Source organism: Nothoprocta perdicaria, unplaced genomic scaffold, assembly GCF_003342845.1.
Source record: "Nothoprocta perdicaria isolate Ctin4 unplaced genomic scaffold, notPer1 scaffold_28, whole genome shotgun sequence".
Lineage (NCBI taxonomy): Eukaryota > Metazoa > Chordata > Aves > Tinamiformes > Tinamidae > Nothoprocta > Nothoprocta perdicaria.
The window spans coordinates 2,297,661-2,309,973 of record NW_020455510.1 but is presented as its reverse complement, the minus strand read 5'-3'; the positions used below and the strand labels follow the sequence as shown (position 1 = coordinate 2,309,973).

Genomic DNA, 12,313 nt, shown 5'->3' with positions numbered 1-12,313 from the left:
TTGGAGATAGTGAGTTCAAAACAAGAAGCACCAAAAATGTGACACACTTGTGTTTTTCTTTTCTTTGCAGATATCTCAGTAAGCTTACTCTCCTTAGTTGTCACAGCCTGTGGTCTTGCTCTCTTTGGGGTCTCTCTGTTTGTGTCCTGGAAGCTTTGCTGGATCCCTTGGCGAGAGCGTGGGCTGCCATTTGGGAACAAAGACAAACAGGAATCACTGAACTATACAGACACAGAGACCAATGACCATGAGTACAGTGAAGATTATCTGGGTCAGCCCACAGCATTTCCGGAATCCTCCTTGAAAATTAGCCACACATCCCCCGATATTCCAGTAGATGCACAGACAGGAGCAAAAGAGAACTGTGTGCACAATGTGCGGATGCATCGTCAGACCACAGAACCAACCTCTTCTGCACGGTCAGTAGGTCTAATTTCTCTCTAATATTAATAAATATAGATACAACCAAGTATCAGATCAATTATCCAGCATAGCACTGTACTACAAATGTATAATCTACTCCTGAAATTCTTTAAAAAAAAATTATCTGGAGTTACCTCTACTGTGAGGTACCCAAACATCTTGCATTAAAAGAACTGTGTGACAGTAGTACTGTTGCTGTAGCAGGCACTGTCTCCTTTGTACCTCTCAGAAGCTGGACAAAGCAAATGCTGTGTGTCCCTTACAGCACCATAGCAGCCTAGATTTAGGTTGCAAAGCCTGTTCATTTGCACTTAACACTTATGCTGAGCAGTCAGTAATACCTCCTCAAAGATTTTTAAAGCAGCCAAAGAAGAAAAGTAGGGCAAGCTAATGAAACACTTGCAAGAGTTAGAAATTGGATTAAAAGTGATAGATTTTAGACTACTAGTGGGGGGGAAGTGACTGAACAAGAGTGGATGAAAGCTCCCAGGGGAGTGGAAAAGCAGTACAGGAGGGAACAGGCAAGATGGAGCACAAGAGGGTGGAGAGTGGCAGATGATGAAAGGAGTATTCTTCATAGAGAAAAAGGATCATCACACAAAGAGTTAGTGGATTTCCGAGTCCAGGAGATGCACTTCTCCAAAAGGCTCCATGACAGAGAGGGGAGGCTCATCTCCCTTGTCCTGCACCTGCTTTTTGTTCATCTTTTGCATCTGCTCCTTTCTTGCATAAGCTGGTAGGCAGCTGCAGCTTTCCTGGGGGGTGACAGAGCCTCTGCTACAGTCTGTCTTACAACTTCAGCAAGAAAGCACAGTCTCCAGCATCCTCTTTTTTATTCCTCCTTAGGATATTCTGCAACTTCCACTACTACAAGTGATGTAATTCACTTGTTCAGTGATGCAATATTTTTTTACATAATATTTTGTCATGGAAATGGCTAATATGTAACTAYATAATTATGTATTTATTATGCAGCAAGAGAAAAACTAGGAGAGTTTTCAAGAGGCTATTCCTCTTTTAAGCACACAAACACACATAAGAAATAAATGAGTAATGATAGTAGAGGAACTATTGCTGATTACATTCCTTGTAAAGAGTTTTGGACCAGTCTAGTACTAATATCTTCCAGGGGCTCTTTTTATGTTTATCCACAGTTTATGGTACTCCAGTACATTCAATGATTTCAGAATATGAATAGGACAAAGAAGTAAGATCCAATTCATACAAGATTAGGATTTTACCAAGTCCAACTTTCACAGCCCCCTGCTCCTGCAGGAACTGCACATTTGATTTCTGCTATCTCATGAAGTGAAAATTTTAATCACAGTGAACGAGTAACTCCAGATAATAAATCTTACTAGACCAAAGCTAAAAGCAACTCTCTCTCCTAGGAGTAATGAAACTAAAGGAGCTTTCAGCCTAAGAACTGCAGAGCTTATTACATCAGCTAGCAGTTATGAGAGAGAAAAAAACAACCGATGGAGCGGTCAGCAAACCATTTCAGATCAGAACAGCTCACTACTTTATCTGTAAGAACGATCAACTAATTATTAAAATACAGCATTTTTCTTGGTCCAGAAATCATCAAACCAGAAATCATCAAGCTCAGCTGGCATAATAGGTCAGATCCAGTTGATATTTATGTCATATAACTTATTTTATAGGCATTAATCCAAAGAATTCAGTTGAAAATGGTAAGAGTTAAGAAGTGTTAAATTAATTATATACATGCCAATAAGGCAGATCCTTTAGGTGTGCAAGTCACCACAAATTTGAACTAGTTATCAGTTAGATTTGGAGCCAGGCTCATGCCATTAAATTCAGATACAAGAACAGTTGTTAGATACTGTGTTAGATACTGTGTTTTAACACAATGTAAGAAAATTTGATTCTGTGGTATCATATACACCAAAAATCTTTCAAATGAAGACAGCATCTTAAGTGTGTGTGCACGCTCAGAAATCATATAACAAAATCAAATTTAAGTTCTACTTCATTTTCACTTAAGGCATAATTCAATCCGAAGACAGCTCAACCTCTCCAACCCTGACTTCAACATCCAGCAGGTTCAGAAACAGGAGCAGCTGACGGGGATTGGCCGCATTAAGCCAGAGCTGTATAAACAAAGATCAGTGGACACCGATGATGGCCGGAGGAATAATAGCAAGGCCTGTGGAAAGCTGAATTTCATTCTGAAATATGATTGTGATTTAGAGCAGCTGATAGTGAAGATCCACAAGGCTATCAACCTGCCAGCAAAGGACTTCTCTGGAACTTCAGATCCCTATGTGAAGATATATCTGCTTCCTGATCGGAAAACAAAACACCAGACTAAAGTGCACAGAAAGACGCTAAATCCGGTATTTGATGAAGTTTTTTTATTTACTGTCCCATACAATGACCTGAACACACGGAAACTCCATTTCTCTGTATATGACTTTGACAGATTCTCCAGGCATGACTTGATTGGCCAAGTGATAGTGGATAATTTTTTAGATTTGGCAGATTTTCCCAGGGAATGTAATATTTGGAAGGATATCGAATATGTCACCAATGTAAGTATTCTAATTTTTCTTTGTGAGATTTTTTTTGTTTCTGATTATAATTTTTTTTTCCGTTGATAAGTAAAATTTTCTGTTACATTTATTAAGATATTTTGTTCTCTCTCTTTCTCAAGATTGGACTTCATTAGGGTACCAGTTATAAAAACTCAACAATTACTTTTGAAAACAAAAAGCTTTCTTCTCAAAGCATGGGCCAGCCTCCTGCTAATACTAATAGAAATGAATCGTGTACATCTTATGGAGAATAGACCTTCAGTAAGAATAATGTATTACAGAAACCCACAAAGGTGAAACTAATGGTGCCAGGAATCAGTAAATATTTAATTGGCTATTGCAAGCTATAGACAAATGCAGTGCACTTTTTAGAGTCAAATAAACCAAATATTATTAGCAGTAAGAACAAAATCTAAATTAGTTAGACCTCAGTACAAGAAAACATTTAAACACATACTTGGATGAGCCTAAGAGGCTGCAAAAAAACTAAGTGTAGCCTGAGAGGATAATTTTCCAAAATTCACACCATCATCTTAGAGCACCGCGACCTGGAGCATGCGGTATTACAGAGCAAAGGGATTAAATCAGTTTTGTTTGAAGTTTCTTCTTGAGAATTGATGCTGCCCTTATTTCAGGTCACTTCTTGGTGTTCTTGGTCAGGATTTGTTTGGAACGTGCTGTGTACCCACCCATGGCACAGATCATTTCACACTACAGTGGAAAGTCAGCAGCATTTGTGGTTTCTTTTCTTGCAGGGTAACATGGGGGGACATGGACACTTAATGCTGCTCAAAACCAGGTTTTCACTCTGTGAATGACTGCCATCTGCTTTTACAGATTCTTCCTTTTTACTTGTGATTGCAGAGCAGTAACTTTTCACGGAAAGTCAGGATCATTCCTCCCTAACACAAAGTGCCCCAGATTAAACTTTTCCATTTTACAACCAAGAGAAGTCTAAAGCTCACACCCACTCTGGTATCTACCCTTCCTTTTCTTCCATTCCTCAGCATTGTCCAAAAGGCTGGATCTGATACATTACTTAGTCACTTCGCCTTTCAAACTTCAATATAACCTACAGTTTTATGTTTGTGTTCATATTTTCTAAAATCTCTGAAATTACAGATATCGGGACTGAAATTTGGGACTGTGCTATTTCTTAATAGCTTAAGTTATTCATTCATCTTAATATTAACTCCTGTGTGAAGTGGAACCCTGGTTACACAAACACATGACTGGAAATCTAGCTTTGCCACTGGATTTTCAGCTAACAGAGACCTTTTCAAAGCAAATGACTCACAGCAGGAGAGACAGTCTAATTTTGACTAATGTGAGTTTTGAGGAAAAAAAGTATCAGATAAATGAATTTCTGCAGTACTCAGCTTTCCAATTAACATTTCCAAAATTCCAAAGGTTAGAACTAACTCAGTAAAATTATGACAATCCCTCCAAGTATCTTTTAAGAAATGAAACCAAGTTTCAGCTCATTCCTCTTAACTTTCTTGGCTGTGTAGTTATCTTACAGACTGTCAGAAGATGCTGAATCCTACTGGCTACTCAAGGAAATGAAGCAAACACTCCTTTGGCCGTGGTCCAAAGCAGGCCATTAAGTGATACTAATGTATCTCTCACATAAAATTTAGCAAAATCAAAACTCCATCAGCTTTTCAATCAGTTTATCTTTGAAAGTCTTCTTGTTTCTAATAATATATCCCAGACAGAAAAATGCTGAGAAGCATTCAGAATGCTGAAGCTGAGAAATATCATTAGATGAAGACCAATGCAGGGGCACAGGATGGATAAGCAAGATAACACACTAGTCCACACAACTATGCTGAGCAATTTGGTCCAATTTCTGTTTCTGTGTTTCCACACCTTTTTCTACTGTACTGCTGGATATCCCACAAGCCTTTATTTTTTCTTATTCGCCATTTTATTGTGTTTGATCCAATTTTACATAGTAATATAAAAGAATGCATCAAATCCTCTACCCAAATATGCCTGACATAAGTAATTTCTACTATGAACAATGCCTTTAAATTCAACTATTACACCCATGTGCTTCCTTCTGTTTAAGAAAAATAAAAGTTTTTAATCCAAACTGAAGCTTTGATAGATTGTAACATCTACTAGAATCCCCAAGTTTGAAATAATTTCCTAACACAGCAGCCATGTAAACATGCACGGCAGCATACAAAGTTCCTTCATGCTCCAAACTCTCCAGTCTCTCAACATGATTGATCTCAGTTTCTCTGAGCTTAAAATCTCTCTCCTGTAACTCTGCTGATTTTTCCAACTGGAAAAAGAGAGCAGTGGAGTGTTTAATGAAACAAGTAATGATGGATGGATCAAACTTGATCCATTAAAAATGGATCAACCTGAGGTTAACGTGAAGGGAACTAGACTTTGTATATCCAGGCAGATTATGTGGCTTTGTTGCAAAATAAAAAGTTAACTAGGAAGAAGTGGACAGGAAACTGTTGTAATAGTTTACAGCTTAAGTTGTACATTGATATACAGTTCAGTGGTTTAACAAGAAGAGAGTTAAAAAGAAGGATAGTTATAAGTATTTGAACTTATACATTCTAGAAATATAATTTGTTCACTGCTTTATCAAATTGGCCTGAGAAAGCTGTGAGGAGTTGCACTTTGGGCATGTACGTCTGTAACTGAGATGCAACTGGAACCATACCACCACCAGAAGGAAGTCTCAGGTTCCCTGTCTCAGAGATGTTAAGGCCAGTCATAGTATGTGTTAAACAGAGGTAAAGATTAAATTATTTCAGTCTGTTGTTTATAGAAACCATTAAAAAAAGCCTAAGATCTTGAAACCTCAGCCAGCATGCCAGACTTTCTGCAGCTCAAAACACTGTTCTGTCTTCAAACTGAAGAAAAAAAAATACTCTAGAGGTTACAACACTCATAACCTCTCCTTCTAACAAGCTGCACACAAGTCAGCATGTGGCAAATGCACATGTGTAGGTGCAGGACATGAGGCTTAGTGCACTCATAAAGCTCTGAGCAAAACATACTTTTTTTCTGAATGAAGTCAATACTACCCTGAACTCCCGGGCAGCAGAGCACACCTGGACAAAGAGCCTGCGACTTGTTCAAGACTTGTTCACTGCACTAACTGGTAGAAGAGATGAGACTGGATCCATAAGCAGCAGACTCCCAGTCCCAGCCTTAAATCAGATCTGCAGTTCACACCAGAGAGCTACTGGCAGCCAGGCAGCAAAGTCCACCTACTCTGATTTTTAAAATGGGTAGATCGCCAAGCTGTCTTGGCCAGTACTTCTAATTTTCCTCTTTTGGCAAGTTGCTGTGTTTAAAAGAGTCATGGGTTGAGAAGGAAATTTCACTTAAAATAAATTGTTTTGAATAGTTAAGAGTTTGAGCTGAGAGTTTGCAAAAGAACAGAAATAAAGCAGATCTCTGGCTCTAGGCATGACTCCAAATCCAAAGGCTAAGAGCCAGGGGTATATTTTAGAACTATAGCTCTTAAGACCTGCAGGTCACTGTTTCACAGATTTTTTTTTTTTTTTTTTTTTTTGAGTTTTTTTTCCTGATTATTTTTTCTTAATCAAATTTGCAGACAAATTAAAAGTCCCTGTGCATTGTATAATTTCATGGCCAAAATATACTGAAAAATCCTAGATCTTTAATCTTGTGGATTTCTATATACCACCACAGTAAGTATGGAAGAGAAATTAATTATCCTCCAGCATTAACACAGCAGTTACGGTAGTCATCATACATCTGATAACTGCTTTAGTCAGTGTTTCTCCTACACTTTTCACATTTTATAATTTTCAAAACTGGATTGTAGCTTTTGTCTTTGTGTTCTATTTTCTATCTGATAACTTTGCTAATCACCTCATAGAAGATTTATCAGAAAGAACTTAGAACTAAATGACTGGGAACAGCATTCAGCATGGCTAAAATAAGGAGAGATACAGGTGGCTCATATCAGTGTCTTTTTTTAAGACAAAGTAGTTTTTTTAAAAAGCCATTATTTTGACAAGACTGAATTTTCAGAAAAAGATGTTTTGACTTCTCATTTGGAATGCGTTCCTATTGCAATATTTTAAAATACATTGAAAGTTGCAATAGGAACAAAACACTTTTTGTCTTTTACCAGAACAAAAATGTTTCAAGCCAGTTGAAAAATATTCTGTTTCAAAGTAGAGATGAATTTGAATTCTTGGTGAAATGAAAATCATATGCACATTTTTCCTCCCCCAGTCAAAGCTGCATATTCTTGAATGCCCTTTTCAGTCTTTAATTTACATACAGCTCTGCTCAGCATCAGCAATAGTGTATAATAGCGTACCAATGCTCTCCAAGACATCATGTTTTCCTTCATCGAAACAACTCTCAGTAACACTCACTCTGCGTGCAGTGTAAACCATAACATGAACTCCACCAACCAAGTCGGTCCTTAAGTTACACCTCTCCACTAGGTTAGTGCGAACAGCAAACCAATCCACTGGTCAAATATTTTACAATTCACCAGTAGCAATCCTTCAAGATGAACAAAGAGCACTCCTGTAGTGGTAACTCTAGAGTAGCTGTAACTAAGTTGATCTTGCCTACAACCATCTGCACATAATTACAGATTAGATTGTATCATATTATCTTTTTTTTTATACAGGGTTGTGTTATTTTAAACTTAAATATGTATTTAGACAGGTGGGGGAAAATCTCTTTGAGCTAGCATTTAATTAATTTGAGCCAGTCTGGGAATACTCTCTTTCTTTATTTTATAGAGGTCATGGGAAGCATTTAAATAGTCTGTGAATTCATCAAAATTTCAAAGGAAAAAAAAAAAAAAAAAGCTCTGTAAATTTGTTTTCAGTATTTGCAGCCAAACTTGAAAGTATTCTTCCATCTGAACTGTGCTATGTGAAAATGCCTCAAGCCCTTTTTAGTCTTTAATCCCCACAAGATAGCAGAGCCATCAGGCATCCTTCTCCAGCAAATAAGCTAATTTCAGAGTTTTCCAGTTTTCCTTGGTGTTCAGTCCCTTTTTCCCCATTCTCATGTTACTTTTCCCTATATGCCATTGTCTTATATTAAGCAGTAAGTGGATTTTTTTTGTTACTGCGTGTTATTAACTTAGGACTTAACTTTGCCTGTGCTCCCCCTAAGGCATACTGCTTATTTTGGCCACCCCAGAAAGAGAGCAGATTTTCCTGAGTGGTAGAAGAGGATATATTGTTCAAACATTTAAAAGGCTTAGATGAAGCCTTTAAAATGAAGAAATAACTACCATTGTACTATTCCTTAAATAGAAATATCTGTAATAGACAACATTTAAGTTATAGGACAGCATTGGTAAAGGATGTTATAGATAAATGATACATATATTCAGCCATGGTTTTAAAGACTTGTGGTCAGGTGCCACCTATTTATGGCTCTTGTAATCTAGGAGGCTTTTAGCAGCTGCTGGTGTACTTTGTAAGAAATGAAAGGTGGATTAACTATATTGGCATAAGTCAGAGTGGAAATTGAAAGGTGCACAGTAGCTTGTGCTGTCCAAATGAATATTCCAATTGGAAATGGATATCCAGATAGATATGGGAAGGAAACATCAAATGGGAATTCTGATTGGTACTATCCCTGGAAGGCCTCTTAGATGCATATGACAGCTTTTCCTTCTGCAGCCTCAGGCCCTGCAGATGATGAATGCACTGTAGAGAAGCTTGCTCAGATTTATGCAGCTACACTCACCATGTCTTTCGATTTGTAGAATTAACTTACTTGGCAGCCAAACTATATGAGGGAAGAGGAGCACAAAGGCATTGGTCTTTCATGGCAAATGAGCCTATCTTCTTGGGAGTGCAGCTAAAGAAACAATATCAAAATGCAGCTAGCTCCAACCTGAAAAAAATAAACTTTTTTCATCAGGAATTCTCAGTCCCAGAATTACTACCTTTTTACAGTGCAGATCTTTCTTTACTGACTCAGCCTCTCAAGTGACAGCTCTAGTAACTTCTGTAGTTAGTCCCACTGAAGTCCCTGGAACTGTTCATGTAAACAGTAAAATGAAGCATACAGTCATTTGTGGTGTCTGAGACCACCTTTGGCTCCCTAACAGGGGGAATATGTTGCATCATGTAACTTGGGGAAGTGACAGGCTCATGTGAAGACACTGCATTAACATTTGGTATCATGACATTTGAGATCCAAATAGTTTCATTCTTTCTGACACTTCATTGCTTGATTAAACACCTTGCTCTGTTTACTTAGGAAAATAGTAGTCACAAGATACATCTCACCTTACTGAGTACTTAATCGTTCACTATGCTTTTCGGCAGACTCAAAACTAAAGCCACAAAGACCAGCTAGAAGACAAGTGGACAATCTTGCTTACAAAGGACAGGGGAGCAGAAAACCACAGGAGGGGGTTACAGATGATTGTATGAACTATTGAGATAAATTCTACACGCAGATTTTTCAGTCTAATCTGGCATCTTAAAAATAGCAGTTTGTCAGAACATGAGAAAATGTAACCTGGCTTGTCAGACACCAACTGCTAACAGCCACCACGCTGCAATCCAGCACACCACCTACCTACAGTTTCCTATTCCCATTCCTACAGTAATATTATCTGAAAAGCAGCAATGAATAAGAGCTTAGCAATAGAGACAGTATTAACTAAGAGAGTTAAAACAAAAATAAAAGAGTTAATTTCCACACTATATTTTGCATAATTATTCTCAAGATTCATAGAACTCTTCACATGTTTCCTTTTTAAAAGCATGCCTGGGTTTTGTAAGTATTTGTAAAAGCCAGCTGTGGTTTAATCAGCCATCTGATCTACATGATGCTAACTCTTCTGAACAGTCAATACAAAACAGAACAATAACATAAATACGTATGCAGGAAAAGGAAAAAAGTATGTACAAGAAGTATAGGAAGAAAACAGGCAGGTTTAGTTTCAAGCCTTTAGAGAGTTATTTATGAGCACTAGGAAGAAAAGAATTTCTTTTAAATATTGAAAACCTTTCCATGTCTAAGCACAAAGTCTTACAGTAGATACTAATCTAAACAAACTCCATTCTCCTGGCACCACAGCATGTTTTGTAGATAAAAAGGAGCAGTTGGAGGATGAGGTCTTGGCTCCAGTGAAGTCAGGGTAGGAATTCCCACTGGAGCTCAGATTTCTTACATATGCGCTTGCTATAGCTTAGAAACAGTATCTTGCTAGCAGTACCAAATACAGAGCAGTAATAGCCTGCTCAACAAAGATTTACCTTTCTTTCCTCCCCGCCACAAATTAGATTATATAGAAGTCTTCTATCAAACTTGGTGCAGCTAGAAATCCTTATGTCAGCAGTGAACTGGTTTCTACCTCCACATCAGACTTTTTCCTCCAGGTTATTCTGCAGTGCACATTCTGACCCCTTCCTTCCAGCATTTTCTCGTTTGCCGTCTCCTTTTCCGAATTCTTCACTTTACTGAATAAAAGGCATCTCAACAGTGGTGGGAAAGCTCTAAGAAACAGTGCATTCAACACAAGGTTTTTCTTACAAAGCTACATATAAAAAAAAAAGCTTCCCATGGTATCTAAAACCTTAATGCTTTTCAACAAAATATATGCATTTTTAAAAACAGAGGATGAAATACAGCATCAGATACTGTCTTCCATCCATCTACTCTACTGTTCCTACCAATCATTCATTTCAGGAAACCTTTCCATTCTAGACCAGCACAAAAAATGCAGGTGGGCGGATGCCACATGATCCTTCTATTCAGATAGCCTTGCTCTGGAAGTTATGATGCTTAGAGATAACAACATGGGACTGTCAAAATCACACTCCCTTCCAAAAATTGAACTCAGGTCCTTTCAAGCTGCCAAATTGAGTATTCAAAATCACTGATCATTCTCAAAATGAACAACAATTCTCAAGCAAACCTAACTTCCAACTTTTCCTTCATTTGAAACTACCAGATTGTTTAAATTACAAGTAAATAGAAAAATTGAGAAGGTTCCTAAGTGACTGCAAGACATTTCTTACAGAATCACTTGAAGACTTTCCAAAAAAGTAACCTTTTTACCTACTGATAGTGTAGCATGCACATTGCAACATTAGGTATTCTATATAACCATAAATATAACCATGCAAAATTCTGAGAAGCTCATCCCAGTTCCATCACCCAAAAGCCTACAACAAGGAGGAATGTAAAACAAGTCATAAAAAGAAATCCTACATTGAAGACAAATGTAAATCATGTTTAGAAAAACTTAGAGAGTTTTCTAAGAGGATGAAATTCTGTTGACTCACTTCTATGGACTGGAAGTACTCAAGCTCTTTTATCCTTGCTTGTTGTGTTCTTTTTACCTCATGTTTTATACTGCCTTCTCTGCATCCTTTAAAAGGTACAACATACTAAAATAGTCCTAAAATACATGTGTAAATATAATGGAGATGCACAAGTCCATCTGATAGAAAATAAACGTTACAGAAAAAGAATTGTTATCACACTTTACACCATCACATTTTCACCTGCTCACACTGTAGGCACCTGATGATGTACTTGATTTCAGAGTCTACATTTTTTAAAATAAATTGCTCTCTTCTTTCTCTTCCCCTTACTTTAGCTACCTCACATTTTTTTTTCCTGTTTTATTTTTAAGCAGTTTTTATTTCCAGCTCCTAAACAGATGTACTGCTAGATTAGTAAACTGCCTAACGGCTTTGGAATATTCTATTCATTTGTAAGGGAAGTAAATGATACACAGTGGCAGCATAACTTCTCTTCTCCTGAATCTGTGTAGGTTAGAATCACAATGGAGATAATCTAGAACTGTCTCAAAGGAAAGAGGACAGCTGAATTTCTATTCTAGTGGCTTTCTGAGCAGCATCACTAGCTAAAATACTGAGAAACGCTGAAATATTTTTGGCTTTGCCTAAGGGAAGTGGTAAAAATCACCCTTCGTTGTTTTATCCGCATGAGTTTCACGGCTTGAATTCAGAAGGTGCATCAGGGCGGCGTGCCTGGGGAAGGGTGTATGCCCAGGGGYGTGCAGGCACGTCGCGTGGTTAGCAATTTGCCATAGCAGTCTGTTGGAAAACTGCCAGGAGCAGCTCTAGGAGGAGAAAGAGCAGCTTCCCTTATGCCTTGTCTCCTACCTCCAAACCCCCAGGAAAAGAACCCCCATAGACCCAACTTCTCACCTAAACCCAATAAGAAATTTCTTTGTAGCAGGTTTTGATAAATAAGTGATGAAAGCAGTCTTGTTTTCCACACTTTTTTTTCCTCCTCCATTTAGTTTGCAATTAGAATGGCATGGTGATGCAAGGATGATCAAAGCAGTAAGACTGCTT

At 37.8% G+C, this 12,313-nt stretch overlaps 1 protein-coding gene across 1 annotated transcript in view; it reads left to right on the top strand.

Moving 5' to 3' along the window:
* The window catches only part of SYT9 (synaptotagmin 9), a 43,338-nt gene that overhangs the window by 18,259 nt on the left and 12,766 nt on the right, over positions 1-12,313 (top strand). Inside the window, exons 2-3 of the mRNA XM_026041175.1 lie at positions 71-419; positions 2,432-2,978. Coding sequence (XP_025896960.1) covers positions 71-419; positions 2,432-2,978 — 896 coding nt within the window. The remainder of the gene's footprint in view (positions 1-70; positions 420-2,431; positions 2,979-12,313) is intronic.